Genomic DNA, 22,581 nt, shown 5'->3' with positions numbered 1-22,581 from the left:
GGACATTCGGAATTGCCATTTAGTTGAAGCACCTGATATCCTTAAAGGGTAATTTGCATATATCCCATGTTACGTCTTTTTTACAAACCACTGAAAATTACAGTCTGTCAATGTCAGTACATAGTTTTATATTTTAGGAGAAGGTTTGTCTGCCACTTAGTGCAGATGAGTAAGGGTATAAGCTGTTAACGAGCTGCTTCCTGTAGAACATGGTTTGATTCACTCAGCCTTTATTTGTCTTCTGTGTGTAGTTTGTCAAGTTACATTACCAGGCAGCACTTCTGGGCTGCTCCTGAAAAGGGACACATGCCCAGTATGCGTGTATAGTGTTATCAAATGTGTTATACATTTGGCTTTTGAATTCCTGCACTTTTACATAGATTCTGATCAGTACTTCTTTCACCTTATGCTATTTGAGGATGAATCCCATCACATCTCTCATAGTTCAATGGGTTGTCAGATGCATTTTCAATAAATGTTAGTTTCAAAGGAAGGGAAGAGAAGCTGACTGTTTCTTATGCTAAAGCCTGCTTTCAATGTGAGACTGTTTTGTTTACTTTTGTTTAGCAAATTGCCAGGATTGTTTGTGCTTTGAAATAAGAAATACGTTTTAAATTAAATCAAAACCTCTGTAACCATTATAAAAGTAAAGAAGAAAATAGTGTGTAAACAGACAAAACTAAACACTGTTTATGGTAATTTGGGGGATGGCCAGAGAGAGACAGACAAGTAATGGGGCACTGGAATGGCTACATGGGGATGGGTGGTCATTACCCTGCCTAGGGCTCCATTTGACCATAGGATCATAGGAGGTTACTAGGTTAATGGCCTCAGGGCCCTTACAAACCTAGGCGAGTTCATTCCATGTTCCTAAGGGTGTCTGGCTCAAGCAGACACTAAAATCAGCACCTATTGCCCCTGTTCAAGAGGGACACAGGTGGAACCCCTGGGGCAAATTTCTGGTTACCCATCTAATCATCCAAATTATGCTTAAACAGGGCCAATGAGGGGCGTTGTTTAACATGACTAGGAAGCTTGTTCCAATGGTGGGGCAACTTCTGTGAGACAAATCTGTCTCCCCAGCAAGTTCTGTTGATGTCACATAACAAGTTAAGGTCCTTTGAGCAAGTGACTCGTGCCATTTGACTTGCAAATGTGCAGCATTTCCATTAAAGCTAGGTCAGAGATTGTTCTGTATGCAAGACACAGGTCACCTTTGAGCAGTCTGTATGACACAGAGTAAAGTGACAATGATTTCAGTCTGTCTGCATAAGACAGATCTTATCTTGAAGACCCTGAATTTCCTTTGTAAGGAACCTTTCTGGTCTCTCCAATTGCTGCAGGTGTTTTAAAGGAACATATCAAACCGACTGTTGTACTCTATTATTGGCCTAATGAGGAAGGAGTATGGGGGGTTATAACCTCTTTTTTATGGAGGCAATGCCCTTACTTATGAGATGAGCAATACAAAATGCCCTTCCTACCAATGTGGAGACATGGTGATCGAAGTTAAGCTTGCTGTCAACCTGTGTGCCCAGATCTCTCACCATTGACTATGTGCTTAGGGTATTGCTAATGATGTGATAGTTTGCAGGAACATTACAGGATGATGACATCACTAGGGGTTTCAATGATCACTTCCAGTTTGCAGTTATCAGCAAACATTGTCAGTCACAGTTCTTTAGTTTTAGCCTGTACTTTGGGGAAGTAGATTCTGAATGGTAGGGGTCCCAGAACAGATCCCTGTGGAACACCACTGGTTACAGATCTGCTGGAGGAGGTGGAGTCCCCTATTTTGGCCACATGAGTTCTATCAGTGAGCAAGTTTGCAACCCACATGACAATATATGGGTTGATACCCAGATGTGTAAGTTTATCGATGATGCCTGAGTGGGGGATTGTGTCAAAGGCCTTGGTTAAGTCTAGGTTGGCCATATGCACAGATTTTCCCTCATCTAGGGCTTTGGTAACTGTCTCAAAGAAATCCACCAAGTTTAACAGGCATGATCTCTCCTTGGCAAAGCCACATTGAGTGGGTTCGGGCTTTTGGAGATTTCCTATATCTTTGTTAATAAGGTCCATGGCCTTGCAGATAAGGCTGGTCAGGCTAATGGGTGTATAGTTCCTGGCATCCGTAGATTAACCCCCTTTGTGCAAAGGGATAACAGTAACCATGATTTGGCTTTTCTCTTCATCAGACCATGGTAGTCTTTCTGGTATCACATAATCCTTGCCACACTTTCTTTGCCAGATGGTGTGTGCTGTATTAGATTTTAAAATGTAAGTAATTGCATATTTCACAAGTAGGACTGTTTCCTTTTAATAATATGGAATTATCAATAGCTGCCTTCATCGCTCTATCTGCTTTACAAAATGAATTACATTATCATGAAACATTGCAGTTTATCTGCTTTACAAAATGAATTACATTATCATGAAACATTGCAGTTTGAACATTCTGTAATTTATTTCAAAAGGAAAAAAAGTTTGTTTTTGAAATATCTTTAATCTATATGAAGTGCATTTTGTCAGAGCCGCTGTTACTCTTTTTACTTGTTGTTGTCTTACACTGTCATGTGGACTTTGAAATATATCTATCCACTGAGGAATATACAGCATCAGAGCCACTTTTGCTCTTTTTTCCCTTCTTTTTGCCTGAGATTACTGTTGGACTTTAGAAATTATAACTTGCAGAGAAAGCGATATCAAGATAGTTGGATTACAGACTAGAAAATGTTTATCCTGAGGTCCCAGTCAATCAAACATAAGTAACTGGAAATAACTGTCTGGATTGTAGTTCCCTGACTTAGAATTTTTTTATCACCATGCTCTCCCTGTGAAATAATTTTATTTCCTTTATTTATGGAGTTGAAATATTGTTTTGCATGTGAAATTAATGTAAAGAGTTTTTATTTGTTTGACAAAGATTTTAGCTATTTCATATTTTTAGTGAAGGGCAGCCTCACATCACTGATGTGACTTCTACTATCAACTGTTTTGAAAATGTAGAGTGTTTGTTTATTAGCTATCACAGTGTCAGTTGTCTAATTAAAAGAGCACTCCATAACTGAGGTCATGGTATCAGATGTCTGAATGGTGGTACCATACCATAAATACAGGAAGGGGGCACTATCAATAGCCCCTATGCAAAATATTATACATATGTATGTGAAAAAATAGCATGTCTAGACAAACCTTAACATCTTAGTGTAAGAATCAAGGAGAAAGCCACAATTGGGGACAAAGGCCCAGAATCAGGGACAGGATATAAAAATTGCTCTTTTCAATAGAGAAAGCTGTTGGCAAGTTTTCCATTAGTATTAATTTTTTATAAGGATATCATATCTGAAACTCAAACATTTCTCATTATTTAGTGAGAGCAACACTCAGTAATTTGCCAGAAAACATCTTACTTTTATAAAGAATATATTATGATATGATGCAACATTTGGTCCATGCTGCTGTTCCCATTAAGATCCAGATTCTGTGAATTTTAGAGAGTTAAGATGGATGTAGTTAAGACTCAGTTATTGTTGATAAGTTGGTACCAGAAGGTAACAGGCTCAGACTGAAATGGATAAAATCCTGAGGAGTCAGTATTCATTGCCCTGATCTTTAGCTGTCTGATCAGTTTATTTGGGTGTATTATGTGCTGATCACAGCCCAAGGCATACATGCACATTTATTGCAAACTCTTAAAGTCAATCAACCTCTTGAATACTTATGTAAGTGGCAGTTGTGCAAATTTGGGCTCTGTCATCCAGAGTGTCCCTCAAATCCTTTACCAGTTACTTCAAAACACTCTTACCAAATTAATCTGGACTTGTTTCTGTATTAGGCATGTGCTCAACATCTGATGCAGAAGACCCTTAAATGCTTCATCAGTTAAGGGCCTGAAAATACGGATACAATGAGGTTCATATTAGTCATTACAAGTCATCATCCATACAGTTTTTCAATCAGATTTTCTTATCATAGGTGGTATGACATGCCTCCATAAATTATGCATTTCTACACATTCCCATACACAATGGGCTCAATGTCTATACCCCCAAGTTTAAACTGCCTGGATTGTAGTTCTGTTGGTTCCATCTGGGGATGGCAGAGGTAGAACCAATGCCCACTCTTTCACTCCATCACTGAACAGTAGGGCAGACCAACATCTAATTATTCCTATTGCTTGCAACAAACCATTAGATAACCCAGATATATACCTGAATTTGTGCTGCTACATGTGTCTTGGCTAGTGAAAGATTATTGATTTTAAATTAGATACTGAAATGTACTGCAATCCCATCTGTGAATATATTACAGTGGCATATTTTAAATGTGACCACATGTGTACTGCTTTATAACTAGGAATCTTGGAAGATGGGCTAATCACGCTTTGACTCACTGAACATGGTGCAGCAGTGGAGTACATATCCATTACTCCATAGCTTGTTGACTTGAAGGTAGTAGTAGTATTTAATAAGATGGGGTAGGGAAATGCTTGCTGCATTGGAGAGTGTGTGGGCAGCTTTGTTCCCACAAAAGATGACAATTAAAATGCTACACTCAAAACCATGCGCAATGTTAAGCCCTAAGGTCAAAGCACTGATCTTTTGTAGCCACGCCTTGCCAGAGAGGCATTAGTCTAAAGAGGTTTTGGTAAGGCTCTAGTAAGTGTATAGCTTGAAAAAATATTAAGGTACTTGCAATAAACAGTGTAAAGAATAACTGCATAACAACATACTGATAATTGTTAGATTGCTTTATAATCACTGAGTAGCTCCCTCACTTCATTAAACCCACCCTATCCCGACAATATACTGATTTTCAAAAAACCTGATGCAAGACAGATATGCATCCCTACCACTTACCACAGATAACTATTCACTCTGTCAAAATAACACTGCTCCATGTGACCACCAATCATCCAATCATATACTTGTACATCATATAGCTCAGAGTGCTTGAAAGTCTAAAGAAGTCACTTTCAAATATGATAGTATGTGCATTTTTTGTGACCTAAGCATTTTCTGACGAACAGCAAAGATACTGTTATTTATTTATTTAATAATCAATGCCATGATTCCATTTTAAATTAATTCTTCACAATAACAACCTCAGACTGAATGTGTTACAAAGAGTGAAAGCAATTTCAGGAAAGGTATGTAAATAAATAAATAAAAATAGTCCATTCTCAAAACTAAACCAGTTATGCAACTTATACAACCACGTGTTGTGAGATGCTTTTGTTACTGCAGTGGCCAGGCTCCAAAATGAATAACTAATGATTCTCCTTCCCTTATTTGAATTATGTGTTGCATAACTTTTAAGGGACTCATGCATGTACAGTTGTGGTTGCTAGGTTTCATTTGTCATATATCAATAAAAATATTGAAAGCTTCGTGGTATTGTGAATAGCAGTAGTCTGTCTTCAAAAGATCACATGACCTCCCTTCCAGAAGTATACTAAGAAATCAGCTGCACTATTACAGAATGCCTCTGCAGACTGCAAAATACAATTAGATGTTTGTTTTCTGTGGTGACAGTATGCTCTTAAGATAAACAGAAATGCCTTCTATGGCAAAAATATTTTCTTAAGTGTATGTACTGATGACAAATACAATTGTATTAACCCCTCCATTTGCCTGGATGAAAAATGCTGTGTCTCCTCTGATTTCATACCTAAAAGAAGCAGATATTTTAGTTGTTTGAATAAATTTTGTACATACGTGCAGTTGATGCCACACTCCCTGCTGCAGTAATCACTATCCCATTCAGCATTTCCTGATGGAGTGGATGGTCCCGGTGACTGGGACCCAACACTGCTTTGATATTCAGACTGAAGATGTGAGAAACTCTGAAATGCATTAATATGGGAAAATAATTAAAAAGTTAAACATGAACTTCTTGCTCAATTACAACAAAATCTATCTGAAAGTTAGAATTTCACTGAATAAACCCCTGTATCTGCTTAACTTCTAATCAGTATTTTGCACAATACTGTAAAATAATGTCCTAATAGTATTACATTTAAAATAAAACACTAATAGCTCTCATCCTAAAAGGTTTAACTTCAGGACATGGTCTTCAGTACCTAATATAATTGCATTATTGCAAACTCTTTCTTTTTTCAGTTTCTTATTTCAAGTATTAAGATTCTACTTTTGTGTTTTTGTATATATTAACAGTAACTGTTGTATAAACATTAAGTAACAAAGTAAGACACATACCCACTGGTAAACAGTTATGACTCAGGATTTAAAAATAATGCCATGTCTGTATGCCATACTAATATTTCCATATAAAACAGGGTTACAAGCCATGGGGGGATACAGCACACAGTAGTTTACTGACATTTGTCATAAGCTATAATGTAGATTTGGTAGAAGAACAAGGCATCTTGGCTACTTCATCAGCTTTGCACCACCCTGATTGTATCAAGAGAGCTGCTGAATGAATTAGGTTTGAAACAGTTTCTAGGGATGCTCTGATATACTTAAAATTATACTGGAAAGGGGGCCTGCTGGGTGTCTTTTTTCTCTGGCTTATACTTCTGAAGTCGGCAATCAAGGAAAAGCACAAAATAAGCTTAATAAAAATCTACAAAGGATTTAAAAAAAATGAAAGACTGGTATTTATCAATGAAATTTACCTCAGAGTACCAAACTGTATTTGATCTGTATGCATTTGTCTATAACTTCATGGCTTCATTGGTGGAGAACAAAATCATGACTCCTTCCCAATGCGTGTTGTATGTGCACTTTCCCAAACACTTTATTTGTGCAATAGCAGTACTACAGACGTGCTCAGCAGGCCCTGGATTTAGTTACTTCCTCCCATCAACACTTTGTATTACATAATGATTAAGCATCTGAACAATGCAGTGCCACTATTTGGTGCTATGGTGCACAAGAATACAATATACCTCTGCCCATCATCTGACTTTTGTCCCTTTTTTAATTTCTCCAAATCTTTTGGGTTTCTAATAACATGACAGGAACAGACCCCATTCCTAAGTCAAAGTACGATTAAAGTTCATGAAATTAGTATTGTTTCAATCTTTGATATCAGCAAAAAGCACTCTTCACAGCACCCGCAATGTGACCAGTAATGACTCCTTCTGTAATTTGTACAGAGTTATTGTATATGTTTTGGTAACATACCTAAATACGATTGTAGATTCTTTTTTATAAAAAACATTGCTCCTACTACTATTGCAACTGTCTATCTTTCTTTCACATTGCTCTTGTTTCTGTCTGCAAATCTTGATGTTTTATGACGTTGTGTCTCTGTATACAAGACACTGTAGTCACTGGGTGTAGTGATTTCAGTGCTCAATGCTACTTATGTTTTTTTTTCATGGACCACTGTATCTGGTTTTCTCGCATCTGTCTTTTAAGCTGTTGGTAATGGATGATTCCATGTGATGTAGACTTCATAATTTTCTATGATGCTTTGTGTCTCATGTTTCCAGTGTTTTTCTGCCACTTCAATACCATAATGTTTGTGCAAACCCCAGTGCAACAATCTTGCCACATTATTATGCCTTTCAGTATATAATCCTTCTGCCATTAGTATGTCACAACCAGTAACAAGGTGTGCAACTGTTTTCAATTCTGTTTAACAAAACCTACATTTGTCTGTTTCTCTCACATGTTCAATGGACTTTGTAAACCAGCATGTACATAGCCCACTATCTTGGGCCACCAGTATTAACCTTTCATCTTTTGGTTTGAATTTGCCTCTCTTTAACCATTCCTGCATTCAATCCTGATCAACATGAGGTTCTTCCAGAAGCTTTCTATACTTGCAACTATATTTATGCATTTTCCATATTTCTTGCTTTCTCATCTGATGATTTACCTTACATTCTTTCTTTTGTTTTTTGGCACATTCAGTTGCTGCCTGATTTTTGTCTACTTCTGGTTTGATTTCCATTCCTGCTTGATGTTGATATGCTTCTGCTAGACTAAGCAAGGAAGTCATCTTAGATTTATTCTCCTCATGTTTTAAAACTTTCTCTGTGTTTGGGTCTTGTGAGGTTAGCAGATATGTGTTCAGTCCCACAATTGTAGATCTATACAGGTAATCAATTTCAAGGAGGTCCATACCTCCAGACTAGGGAATATATAATCTTGGTATGCACTGATTTTTATAAATCATTCGGCAAGCATAAAACAACCTTCTTGTTTTCCTGTCTAATCTATCCAACACGTTTTCAGGTCAGTCAATCACTCCAAAGCTGTATATAAGGACAGGAAGAGCAAATTGGTTTATAGCTTGAATTTTGTTCCTAGATGCCAATGCTGTTTTCAGGATTAATTTAAGTTTTCTAAACTATTCCTTACTATTTTTGCATTTGTTCATGCTTTATTGTTGACCCTTCATCATTTCTCAAGTATTTATACACTTTCTCTTGCTCAAGTTCTTTTATATCACATTTTTGTCCTAAACTGATGTTTTCTTGGTGTTGCAGTTTTCCTGCTTTAAAGGTTGCTTTTGCACATTTATCAAGAGCAAATGACATTCTTATATGACCTGAAAAAGGTTTGACTACTTGCAATTGTGTTTTCAGTTCTTCATCTGATGAGCTCTCTTTTATCCATGAATGTAAGGGTTCCTATTATTTAAGTGAATGCTTAAATTTCCGAACGCTGTTTAGTCGAGCGAGATTACACGAAATGGCAAAATGCTGAAAGCACAGAACAGTGATTTTTTTCCTAGGGAAAAAAAAATAACTGGCCATTTTCAGGACTTTTCCATTTCCTCCACTGTGGTGTGATCTTGGAGTTGGTATATTTAAGTAGGGGTGGGTGTTTGGATTTTTTTTTATGGATCAGCGATTTTTTTTTCCCTGGGTAAAAATTGCTGATCTATATGTTCGACATTTTGTATTTTCGAGTATTGTGGGTCGATTATATAGAGTTCGCAATTTAGTGCGTTCACTAATATAATATAGATCCGAATGTAGGATACTATCAAATGCTTTTTTGTAGTCAATCCATGACATACTTAGATTCTTCCCCTTTTTGCAGTTCTCCATTATGACTTCATTTAGCAACAGATGATCCTTTGTTCCATATGACTTTCTTTTTTGTTCTATTGCCATGACTGAATTTTCTTCTACGTGACTATAAACTCTGTTGGCATCAGTTCTGGTGTACAGTTTATATGTTGTCCCAGTACGAGTAGCTAGAGGATGATAAAAACATAAACGTGGTGTACCTGAGATACTCAACATCTGTATGAATGTATGCTTTCCTAATCTGCTGCAGATCAACCACACTGTATGCTAGCACTATGTAAACCAGTTTCACAATAGTTGATGCATTTGATCACAGCTACCAAATAACATGGAGGATTTTTAGATAACTGAACTTGACAGGAACAATTTGGGAAGGTTGAGGCTATATGAAAAAGTGGAAGGTAGTGATCCTCTTCAGTTTGTTCAAATGGAACTCTGATTCCAGCTAAATAAAAAAAAAAATTTAAACACCATGTGGACTTAGTGGATATCTCCTGATTGCCAAAATGACAACTTCCTGTACTATTTTAATTTCAAATGTTTAGACTTTAATGACAGAAAAATATTTCTTCTCTATGGAAGAGAGATGAGAATGAGTTTAAACACTGCAGAATTCTCTTTCAGGATGACATCAGATTATAGTAATGTCTTGTTGTTTTTTAAAAAGGAAAGTACCCGCCTCCATCCTTCTTCAAGTTTATGAACTTGGCTTTGGGGCCCAGCTTTGTTTCCTATCTCCACCGATTTTAATAAGAGTAGTTCATAATTTTTATTCTCTCCATGAGAGGAAGCTGAACAGTTTTTTGGGGGGGGTGTATAGCTTCTAATCAGCACTCATTTAACAATGTAGTGAAAACTGCTGCTACCTCCTTAGCAGACAATATACAAAGTGTCTGGCTTGCTTCTACTTCACCTTGTAAAAAAGTTTTAATTTTAAAAGTGAGATTATGGACAATTGTGACACGAATGAACATGATGTTTTGTCTTTAGACAACTTGATCATCTTTTTTTAAAGAAGTTGTGCAGCCTACATTCATATTTTACTAATTTCTTTTTCTCAAAATAGTACCACAAGGACTGAGGTGTTTTAAGTTTTCAAAAGGTGTTGACCCTAATTCTGATTTGATTGAGTTATTCGACAAATGTGGGTTTGAGCTATGAACATTGTAATGAATTACACTGATAGCAGGATTCAACATTTGTGATTGAAGTGAATGAACTTAAAAGTAAGATAGTAGATGACTTACTTTTTGTACATATGAGCTTAGATATCTTCAAGTTTTCAGTAAAGTCAATGAGCTTAGTGAAATGTTGCAGAACAAAAAGCAGAAGATATTTTTAGGGACAGGAAACAATACAAAAACAAATCAGCATACCCTTAATCAGAAAAAAAAAAACTAACAACCAAAGTTTTAACAATTCCTCTGATAGGGGATCAGGGACGTTTTCTGCAGCTAATACCCTCTTGAACATTCAGCTAACACCAGTGACCGAGTATTACAGTCTGAATCTGATGAGGTGGGGGTTTACAAGACTGACCCTTCAGTGGAGGGTTACAATGGAAGGAGAGAGGAGAAAGAAAGGAAAGCTTTACACGTATTACTTGAAAATTCTCAAGTAGCAAGAGACCACAATAGTTCTAACAATGAATTATCATACAGGAATAATGGTAGATTAGCAAAACACAAAGGATTCAACATTTTTAACAATTGCTTGGATACTACACGTGTTTTTGTTTTCTGTTTTTAAAAAGGGATTTATTTTGTACCAGTTACGTCTTTTGATGTGATTGATTCCATAGTAGAACAAAAATTATTTACTAGAAAGTTTAATTTGGCTCTTACCCTCAAAGATCATAGTATCAGTATGAAGAACAACAAGAGGGCCCTTAAGAAAAAAAATCCTTTCAATCCCTTCCATGAATCCTGCTGTTCAAGTCTTTTAAACAACATGTATTAATGTATTGTACAAAGTGAACAAGATGAAAAATTCATCCAAATATCATAGGATCATAGGAGGTTTTAGGAGGTTACTAGGCTACTGGCCCTGAGACCCTTATAAGCCTAGCCAAGGGTTTAGCCCATGTTTAGAGAAATCAGCACCTTATGCCCCTGTCCAACAGGGGCATGGGTGTAATCCCAGGGGCATATTTTCTATTTCACATCCAGTTATCCAGTTTGTGCTTAAAAAGGGGTAAAGAGGTACTCTGCTTGATGTGGAGAGGGAGTCTATTCCATAGATGGGAGAGTCTCTGGGACATACATCTGTCCCACCAAGTCTTGTTGATGTCAAAGACCAGGTTGAGGCAGCTTGTGTGGGTTACTCAAGTGGAGCTTGACTTGCGGATATGTAGCAGTCCCATCAAGGTGGGGTCCACGATCACCTTGTATGCCAGACAGAGGTCACCTCTGAGGAGTCTGTATGAAACTGAGTAGAGGGATAGGGCTTTTAGCCTATCTGTGTATGTTAGATGTTAGGATCCATCTTAGTCATTTGGTTACTATTTTATAGCTTGATTGATATGGTGACTACTGAATACAATGACCTTACTCAACATTTTATTCTACAGCCTCAGGATTTCTACACTCATCATAACAGGTACATACGGTTAGCTTTACCCCACACCCATATGCATTTATGACTAAATGTACAATAATTGCTCATTGCTATTCAAAATAAGCATACTGACTGGACAGCCCAACCAGCTTGCCTGTTGTAAATCAATAGAAACAACTCTGGCTGTTGATGTGCCACTGAGTAGCAAGACTTTGTAATGGCATATGCTTAGAGAACAGATCAAAATTATGAGGAAACTCAGATACATTCTGCATAGCTAAGGAATCAGAAACATACCATATTTTCCTTGTATTTCTGATATACCAGTCCAAAAGCAGCATTATTAAAACCTGGATTATAATCTTTTGTATAAATTTAATTTTAATACTGGACATTTTTAAATATTAAGAATTTTTCAACTTTAAAGTGAAACCCTTTACAATTTAACTGCAGAAAGGATATAATTTAGTTAGGCATAACATGCTTAACAATTCTGAGAAAGAATTTGTGTTAGACTCACAATGTGAATATGCTGGTTATAAGAATAAACTAATCATGCAGAATATCAAGCAACACAAAGCACAAAATAAATCTATTTAGTATCAACCATTACATGACAAATGGGCAATTTTAATATTTTCTTTTGGGCAAACGTGTAACTTCCCAGAAACTCCTGCTAAAATGATGCCAAGAGCGTACTAGAGTAAATGTAATCATTTGACAACAAAACACTTTGAGAAAATATGTTGGACATCCTGTTAGTATTATGAGTCTCAGTGTGCCAACTGCAGTTTACTTGACTACCATTTTAGTGAAATGTTTTTGGTGCATGCACTTTCAGCAATAGTGGAAAATTCCTTTTTCTCCTCTGTTGTTTGACCTCACAGCAAGTATTCTTAAGTTTGGAGACTGTCAGCTTATATGGAGGGTGCAGGGGCCTTACTCCCCTGCAAAAAATTTCCTCCAAGTTTCACTAAAAGAAACATGTCAAAGTTTTTGTCTTTGGGAAAGTGGTGTCAGTCTGTCAACATGTTTCCTAAATATTACAAAAGAGATGAAAGAAATGATGTTCAGAAATGAGAAAGAGAAAATGACATAGAAATAAATGGGAACTGAGGGAACAATACGTGCAGAATAATGTTCAGACAGAGGAAGTGAGGTTTAAGGGAAGGCAGGAAGCTGGAATTCAGCAGCTTATGCAATGTTGGACTGATAGTGATTACAGAAAAAGAAGAGATATGCCATTCATAATATATGTAAATAGAAAAATAATATGGTTTGATTTATTTTCTGTTATTGCATGTTTGCCTATGTGATAACTTAATAAAGGTGTTTAAAAAACATGATTCCTTAGTCCTAATGACAATATAATGGCTAAATATCATATAACAAAGGAAGCCATTGCTGCCTTAGATCCTGATAATAATTGGACTTTTCTCTCTTCTCTTGATGTGTGTAAGGTTTACTTTATTGATTCATTACTCATTTCTTTATTTAAGTTTAAATGGGAAAGTGGATTGATCCATACAGGACCCTTTTCTGTCACAACCTGAGGATACAAATAACAGAGAAGTAATAGTTTACTTTATACTTTGTAGCATGGAGTTGACAAAGAATGATTTTTGTAGAACAGAGATGCTTACAGAACCATTAATATTTCAAACACTTAAAACATACAGAAATATTTCTTTCATTCTACCTAGGGATATTCATATGTACAGTATTGTGATGACTGTCGTAACTGGAGTAAGGGTGAATGAATACAGAATCGGGCCAAGATATTAGTAGAGTGGTGCGTTTAAGTTACAGAAAGAAAACAATGACAACTGAGTAGTTATTTTTGTTAGGTATTTCTGCAAATTTTGCCTGAATATGTTGTATTCAGCTGTGTCCTGAACTTCTGGCAAAAGGTAATTCCACAACTTGGGACCCAAGGGTGATAAGGCACGGTCAGTAGTTGGCCATATTCTAAGTATGGAAACAGTTGGTTTAGAAGCACTAATAATAATAAATGAAATCTATAACACAATTAATTACTCACCTGTGGGAAAAGCACCTGGATAGATAATCTGATCCAGACATGAATAAAACCCTTACATAACAGATATGTCTACATCTGCAACACTTATTTTCTGGGACAGAAACTTGAGGGGATTTTCCATCCAATACAACACAAGAAAGAATTCTTATGCATCTAAAATCTGTTAAGGATAGTACTCTGCCATCAGCTTATATAACTAGCTCTCTTTTACAACTTGAACTAAAAACTTTTGCTGAAATCTTAACAGGCAGAACAGACAAGATGTTATCCCAGTTAATAACTGAAAATCACCAGGGTGGAATTGACATAGATCTATTGTCATATGACAGTGAAGGTTACAGGATCATTAATATTTCAAACACTAAAAAAATTCAGAAATATTTCTTTCAATCTGCCTGGGTATATACACACATACAGTATTGTAAAGATTGCAGTAGTGATCGTGGAAGAAATAACACTGAATAAATACAGAATAGCAGTACATTTCAGTTACTGGAGGAGATCAGTAACATGAACAAGCATCTATTTTGGTAAAGTATTTGTGTAACTTTTTTTCTGAATGTGTTGCATTCAGGTTTGTTCTGAATTTCTGGTGGAAGGGAATTCCACAAAGTGGGACCAAAGGCTGAAAAGACACGGTCAGTAGATGGACATCTTCTAAGTATGAAAGCAGCTGCTTTCAAGTACTAATAACACTGTGTGAAATCTACAACACAACTGAATATTTATCCATGTGGGAAGTACCTGGATAATCTGATGCCAGACATGAATAAAACCTTCAGACAAGAGATATGCATACCTTTGCAAACTTATTTTTTTGAAGCTGAAACCTGAGGACATTTTACATCTAGTAGTAAACTAGCAGTAATTATTATGCTTCTAAACTTAGACATTGATTTGCAAACTTCTCCTTTATTTCTCGAATGAAAAACGTTTGTAGGGATCTTAGCTTGCATATCAGATATATGTTACAATAGCTAATCACTGAAAATCAAAACGTTTTTGTAAAAGACTATATGGAAGGCCAGATCTCCTTGGACTATTGCTAAATATTCAGAAGTTCGATCAACTCTAGAATATTCCTGCAGCAGCTTTCCAAAAGTCCTATCTTTCAACTAACTGGCTTTTATGTGGTGGTCTGGTACAGTTACTTGGGTTTCCCTATAGTTCTATAAGTAAATGTTGATTACTACAAGCCATCACTACAGCCCAATTATTTACTAATAAAATGTCATCATATCCCTTTAATACTTTGAAAGGAACTTGTTAAAGATACTTAATTTCTCCTTCATCATTTATACTGCCCGCCTTTGTTAGATGTAGACCTAAACTCTTTATTTTAAATTTGTGGTATACCTATGTCTAGTACATATGTCTAATGCTCAAATTCTCTTAACTTCCTAGTTTGCTGATGACTGCTATATTTGAATGTCTCCTGTCTTGCCAAAACTAAAACAAACAATGATGTCATTCAGGGGTCTATATTAGATTGTCGAAATGGCATTACAACAAATGCCGTTCCGATGACACATGAAGACCAAAATGGTAAAACAGCGAAACCCCTGGTCACCGTTTTTTTCCTAGGGAAAAAAATCGGTAGACCAACAAGATAAATCACACCATTCAAAATAATTTAAAGTGGGGGTTTGCCCCCCCATGTCCCCCAATGTGGGAGGCTGTGCCCCCCGCACCCCCTAACTAAATATGCCAACTTCGAGATTGCACTACAGTGGGGTAAAGGGCAATGTCATGACTCAGGCCAAGCTATTTTTTCCCTAGGAAAAAAAATCGCTGACCTCAGCTTTCACTGTTTAAGCATTTCGCTCTTTATGTGTCGTCGAAACGGCATTCACTATAATGCCATTTTAACAATGTAATATAGACCCGTTATTCAGTACATTTTAGCTTTTTGAGCCTGTTATTAAACACTAATAAAACCAAGATCTTTCCTCTTACTAATAACATTTTATCCTCACTAATCAAAGTAGACCACCTACCCTTTTCTTTCATTAATGAATTTACATAATTAGGGATCCAGTGATCTCTGAATATGTCAGAAATGGTAAAAAGCATTTACACCACATACTTTTTTCTGTTATTACTGAATATACATAATTAGGGATTCAGTTATCTCTCAATATGTCAAAAATGGTAAAAAATATTAAAACATATTAGACATTAATATGAATTATCCTACCGGTGGAGCACAAAAAAATATTTATAGACAGAAGAAATTTCAAATAGCTCTTTTTCAAAAGTTTCAAGTCTTTAAAATGTAACATCCCCAAGACTTTATTTTGAAACATTTGACTCACACAGCATTTTCCAACTATGTCAGACAAACACAATCTGTTATATTTGGATTTTGTTGAAAAGTAAAATGCCAAGAAAAACTATGTCTGTTTTTACATATAAGCATGATGTTGATTTACCCAGTATTTGCCATTGCAAATAACAACTTTCAGGTTACAATATCTATATTCTCATCTAAAAAAAACGTATTTGTTTTTTAACTGAACTGGGAGTTATTGCACTGGAGGTGTTTTATTCTTCACCTTATTTCTCTTAAAAAAGTACAAATTTGGATTGAATGTTGATACAGTACAATGCAACAACAAACCCTGAGTATGTGGCTTCTGACAAGAATCTGATATAACATTTTTACTCTGTATAAATAATAAACATTTTATACGATGGAACTGTGTGACAAATGGTGTCATGCATATTGTTGACTGATGGGATATTTCTGATCTTCTTCTTCTTTTGGCTTTTCCTGGTTAGGGGTCGCCACAGCGGATCACCTGTCCGCTCATGATTGGCAGTGGAGTTTTACAGTGTTGAGTTGCCAGCCTGGTGCCCAACCTTCCACAGAAGGCACACACATGCACACACTCACACCTAGGGCCAATTTAGAGTGCCCAACCAACCTACAGCATGTCTTTGGGATGTGGGAGGAAACCGGAGCACCCAGAGGAAATCCACGGGACCACAGGGAGGACATGCAGACTACGCACAGAAGGCACCCCAGCCGAGAATCGAATCGGAGAACCTCTTGCTGTGAAGCGGCAATGCTAACCACTGCACCACCGTGGCCACCTTATATGGGATATTTTTGATACCAAGTTTATATCCTTTCTACAAATCTAGCAGCTTTTGGTTAGAATCAAATTTCATTACTTCTATTTTTATAAATTTGCCTCACAATAAGCAAATACAGACCTTTATTTCAGTATTCATGGCTTAATATATATATATAATGTACAAAACAGTCAGAAAGCTGAACATCTTCAGCCTTCAGTCAAATTTTATGTGCTTTATCTAGGAGCATTAATGGGAATCACAATTTGTTATCTAAAAGCATTTTAAAAACAAAAGTGATCCATTTTAACCATTACTAATATATCAGAATAAGACTGGTTGCAGATCTTAATACCTATCACTGATGATAACCTACCTATTCTGACTGATTAATCTTTTAATAAATTGCTATAAATGTGTCAGTATTCATCTGCATTAATTACACACAGATGCTAGTCTATTATAAACACTTGTTGGTATTGTGATACTTTAAAATATAACCTAGAATTTTAAGCAGCTCACACCTTTACTGAAACCTGTTATAATTGCTATTAGATGGGCTTCTCAAATTCCCTTTCCCTTACAATCTGACTTTTTCTTTTTGTTCTATGGTACAATCTCACACATGTATATAGCTATAGATGGGTCTATATCAGTTCCGCGAAAATCCATTACAGCGATTACCAAAAGAGCAACATGTATTAATTGAACCGCGAATACACCAAACGCACTAAACCGCAAAATTTAAAACATCGAAAGGCCATAGTCGGCCAACCCCACCACCCGCTACATACTACCTACCCAAACAAAATAAATAAACCACATACAAACACTAACCAAAACCCTACTCCTAACCCTAAACTAAAGCACCAAAACCCAACTTCTAACACTACACTAAACCCCACATACACAACTATCTATGCACTATCCTTAACCCTTCCCTAACCCTACGGTCCATAACTACCACACACTTCCCTATGGAGATATACCCTAGCAAAATAAATGATACACATAAATACATTTAAAAAAATCATACTTCTAATATTACACTAAACCCCACATACACAACTATCTATGCACTACCCTTAACCCCTCCCTAACCCTAAGGTCCGTAACTACCGCACACTTCCCCTATGGAGATATACCGTAACAAAATAAATAATACACATAAATACATTTAACAAAACCCTACTTCTAACACTACACTAAACTCCACATACACAACTATCTATGCGCTATCCTTAACCCCTCCCTAACCCTAAGGTCCGTAACTACCGCACACTTCCCCTACAGAGATATACCCTAACAAAATAAATAATACACATAAATACATTTAACAAAACCCTACTTCTAACACTACACTAAATCTTACATACATTACCTATCTATACACTTACCTTAACCTGCACCCTACCTTAAGGTCCATACCTATCGCACACTTACCTTACGGAGCTATACTGCAGACGGGCCAACCAAAACACTTCGACATTTTGGATTTTGCTGTTTTGGATGTTCGGCATTTAACTAGTTTGCGCAATACGTGTGAATCATTTTGTATTTGTGGAAATGGCTTTTCGATCATCTGATAGGGAGCCGCTATATATATATATATATATATATATATATATATATATATATATATATTTGTATATATAGATAGATATAGATATAGATGTAGATAGCTATAGAGAAATACATAGATATCAATATAGACATATAGCTATTTATGTATATCTATATCAATATCTATATCTATCTCTATATACATATATAAAATCACTATTAGATGGGATAGTCAAATTTCCTCCCCTTGAAAATCGGACTTATTTTGTTCTTTGTGATAATCTACCTGATATATATGTATATGATTTAAACCTGATTAGTTTGGGTTACAGGAAACATAACTTCAGTGTTATTGAATATTCTTAATGAATGCTTAACTCAATTTTATATTTTAAGCAAAAAAATCAAACATTAGGAAAACAAACAATTAGGCATGAAATAAAAACAGCTATATTTTTGTCTTAATTCCTGTCATTTATAACGGTGAATACAGCTTTCATAAAGGTGTGTTATAAGATATTACATGTTATCTGTGGTTTTTAAATCGCTCTTGCCCCTGCTGTGTGTTCATCATCAACCTCTCCCTGGTCAGTTGGCCCTTTCATTCCTCATCCCAGCGGTAAGGGATCACTGGGAGGAGCCATCATTCAGACAGCCATTAGAGGTAATTTAAGATTTTTTTGTATTCATTTTGATTTGGGATAGGCAATGGGATAACTGCAAACATCTGCTCATAAGGGGCAATACCTTCATGCAGCCCTGCTCTTTCCCCCAAAGCACAGAAGGTACTTTCCATGATTTGCACCAAGTAAAGCCAGTCTATCCAGTCTGCCTCAGAGTGCATGCAAACCTCCCCACCCCCACAAGGAAAAAGCAGGCCATGCCCATTACATCTTCCCCACCACTACTGACTCCACTGTACCAGTGCTACTAAGTGCATTCCAGTTTCCTGGGTGACACTCAAAGCTAGGCTTACCTTACCTGTTGCCTAACTCTTTTAATGTTTGGATACATTTTTTACTGGCCTATTTCTTTATGTCATTACATGCAGAACATTCTTTTTGCTTGTGTTTTTCGCTTATTTTTGGTCATTGCTCATTGTTAGTGCTTGAAGTTTGATAAAGGTTGTAAAAATAAAAAAGTACTTTTATCATCAGATTATAGAATCAGTAGAAATCATCCCGAAAATTAGTCTTAAAACACTCAATCAATGTTTGCCCTGTATTTGCATATTAAATTAAGTCTACATCAAAACAATCTGCATAAGCTAGGACTTTAACTTCTTCATCTTCAGTGATCTTTTATAATTCAAATTTTCATTTTAACATGGGGGTACTGAGGTGTTTATAACAGGGTCTATATTACATCAGTGAGCGCTTAAAGCGAAAGCTGATTTATCGACCCCATGTAAGTGAAAGCTTACAATCCCGAACACTTAGAACTGTTCCAAAAAAGAAGAAAAAAACTTTAAAACATTACATAAAATGGGGACTTCACCTCCCACACCCCCCCTACTTAAATATACCAGTTCCGAGATCGCACTATAGTGATGAAAACTGCAAAATAATGAAGGCAGCCAAGCAATTTCTTTCCCAGGGAAAGAATTCACTTATATGCCGTTTTGTTAGTCTGCCATTTTGTGCTTTCAAGTTCGATCAAGACGCATTCGAAAGAATGCATCTTCGATCATATAGGTTCATAGGTTCATAGGTAGGTACTAGGCTATCGGCCCAAGGGCCTATGTAAGCCTAGCCAGCAAGGTTCCATAGCTTCCGCCACCCAAGAAAGTTATTTTCCTGTGCCACTGTCGAGCAGAGACACAGAAGTGATCTCCGGGGTGTATTTCCTATTTCCCATCCACTCATCAAGATTTTTCTTGAAGAGTGCTAATGAAGAACTTTGCTTGACATAGATGGGTAGCTTGTTCCAGAGTATAGGAAGACTCTGGGGCAGGAATCTATCCCTCCAGCATGTCCTGTTTATTGTGGTGACAAGGTTTAGGTCCCTAGAGCGTGTAGCTCAGAGGGATTGGGATTTCTTTAGGTGTAGCATGTCCAACAGCTATGGGTTTGACACAGCTTTATATGCTAGGCAGAGATCACCTTGGAGTAGGCGATATGCTATGGAGTAAAGTTGGAGTTTTCTGAGGTGGTTAGTGTAGGGCATTTGTTTGAGGCCAGTAATCCTCTTTGTAAGGTACTTCTATGGCCTTTCCAGCTGCTGGTGAGGTACATTCCAAAAGGGGCGTTGTACTCTATAATGGGTCTAATGAGTGACGAGTAGAAGGGAACAATGACCTCTTTCTTCCTGGATGAAAACCCTTTTATGATGAGGTGTGCCACGTAGAAGGACTTATAATATAATATGGAACCTTATAACAACGTGCCATGTTAATCCTTTAAAATCCAGTAATCCTTCCCATTTCCATCTTCCAGATCAGATTCAATAACATATCATAAGAAAAGTATTTTAAAATCATATTTAGCAAACTATGCCTAAAGTACATTATTATTATAATTTTACAAATCATAATTATGTTCATGAATTTTTGTGTTCAATTTGCATGAAGTCCAGGACTCACACTTAAAACACCCAGCAACACTGAAAATAAAAGTTAATGAAAATTTTAAACATCTGAGTGCTGCCTAGCTTCTTTCAGTAATATTACAATAAAAAGATGGACTATTAGTCATGGCTCTACAATGTTTACATATATTACAGTTTCAGGTACCTTTCATTCAACAGTGCTTAAAATACTTTTGACTTGCCAATATGTTTATTATATTCTGTTCCCCTTTATTAATAAATAGATGTCTCACCGAAGATTTCATTAAGTTCAGATCATGCCATTAAAATCATCCAGCTATTATTAATAACACCATGAACAGCCCAACTATCATATCTGTAAATGAGCACCATGCCAACATTCCATTTAATTGGCTTTGTTGCTTCAACAACAGCCAGTTTGGAGTCGTACACGCTTATGGGTTTGACGTGACTCTTTCTAAGCTAATACTGATATTTTTCACGTTATGTTTTATACTCCTTCTTGTTTTTTCCCTCGTAACTTGGAATAATTATGGCACCATCATTTCAGTGTTGCAAGATATTATCACAAAATCACATCTTATTGCTTTGCTGTTTTAAAACTGCATTGCACAGTATTATATAATATGTATTTCTTTCTTTTACATGTTATACTGTTTTCTTAGATGACTTTGTATTGTTTTACAACTCTTAATAAGTATAATCATTAATTGCAAACTGCATTTTTTGTACTAGAGACTTTCTCCCTGGTTCTCTGCTGAAAAAAAAAGAGTCTTTTGGGCCCAGTTGGACTAACCCAATAAATTCCATTGTAGTAAGATTACTTTTAGGGTAACTTCACTGCAGACTATAAAAAGATCAATATAAATTACTGGTTACTGCTTTCCATAGAAACACATGTAAATGTTTTCTCTATATATAACTCCCTTGAAATTATGATTTCCCAAAATAAAGCAGTTGTGCTGGTAATGTTCATGACATCAAGATGGGGCTTAAATAGCTTCAGTTCATCGATGTCGTCTGAGAGCTTCCCCTTTACAAGACATCAAGGAAACAACATTTGAACACATATTCCCAAACTGTACACACACACACACACACACACACACACACACACACACACACACACACACACACACACACACACACACACACACTCGCACACGCCCCAAACCATTGCTTGAGCAGCTCCAATAAGACAGAATGTTTTAAACTGGTTTAATTCCCAGGGAACATTTGGCAAAATAAATAAAGGCTCACAGTGTTAGCAAATTTGATACTTTTACTTCAGTTTATGGTTTTATATATAGAAGAATGAGACAGTTTGTGGCAAGGGAGTATTATTTCCATTGCATGCAGTGATCTATATGCTTAACTTACATGGTATTTGGTGGTGAGTAAGAGCATCCTATATTTTGTGGGCTCCTTCTCTCAGAGCTACCATGATGTATGCACATTCCTTTAAGCAATGCTGTGCTGAACACACATCTCATTTCTCCATCAAAAATGATTAGCAACAGGTGCAAAAAGTGCTTTGTTAGTTCAGCAACCTATAAGTGCTGCTAGCTAAAGTTGTCTCTGAGTCACAATGCAACAATATTGTCTTGTTGCCATGGCAACTTTGTGATAGCGAGAATGGTAATCTTTCACACCCACAACATGAAACTGTTATTGTGTTGGAGGAGGGGAATTTCCGGTGCCATAAATAGCATAGTGCTAGCGTTGCGCTAACTCAGAAGATAAGTTAATGAGTTTGAACATCAACACATTTACCTTATTT

General features: G+C 36.4%; 1 protein-coding gene across 3 annotated transcripts in view; it reads right to left on the bottom strand.

The window, feature by feature from the left end:
• Positions 1 to 22,581, bottom strand: part of TOX2 (TOX high mobility group box family member 2) — a 1,557,917-nt gene that overhangs the window by 16,172 nt on the left and 1,519,164 nt on the right. For 2 of the 3 annotated variants that reach the window (XM_044090258.1, XM_044090260.1), the window contains one exon: positions 5,721 to 5,848. The exons of the other annotated variant lie outside the window; for it this stretch is intronic. In XM_044090258.1, coding sequence (XP_043946193.1) covers positions 5,721 to 5,848 — 128 coding nt within the window. The remainder of the gene's footprint in view (positions 1 to 5,720; positions 5,849 to 22,581) is intronic. 3 annotated transcript variants of the gene reach the window in all.

The sequence above is a fragment of the Protopterus annectens genome, chromosome 12.part0 (assembly GCF_019279795.1).
Source record: "Protopterus annectens isolate FY-2018-M chromosome 12.part0, PAN1.0, whole genome shotgun sequence".
Classification (NCBI taxonomy): domain Eukaryota; kingdom Metazoa; phylum Chordata; order Ceratodontiformes; family Protopteridae; genus Protopterus; species Protopterus annectens.
Note: the sequence above shows the minus strand (reverse complement) of the source record. Positions and strands in the feature narration are given on the sequence as shown.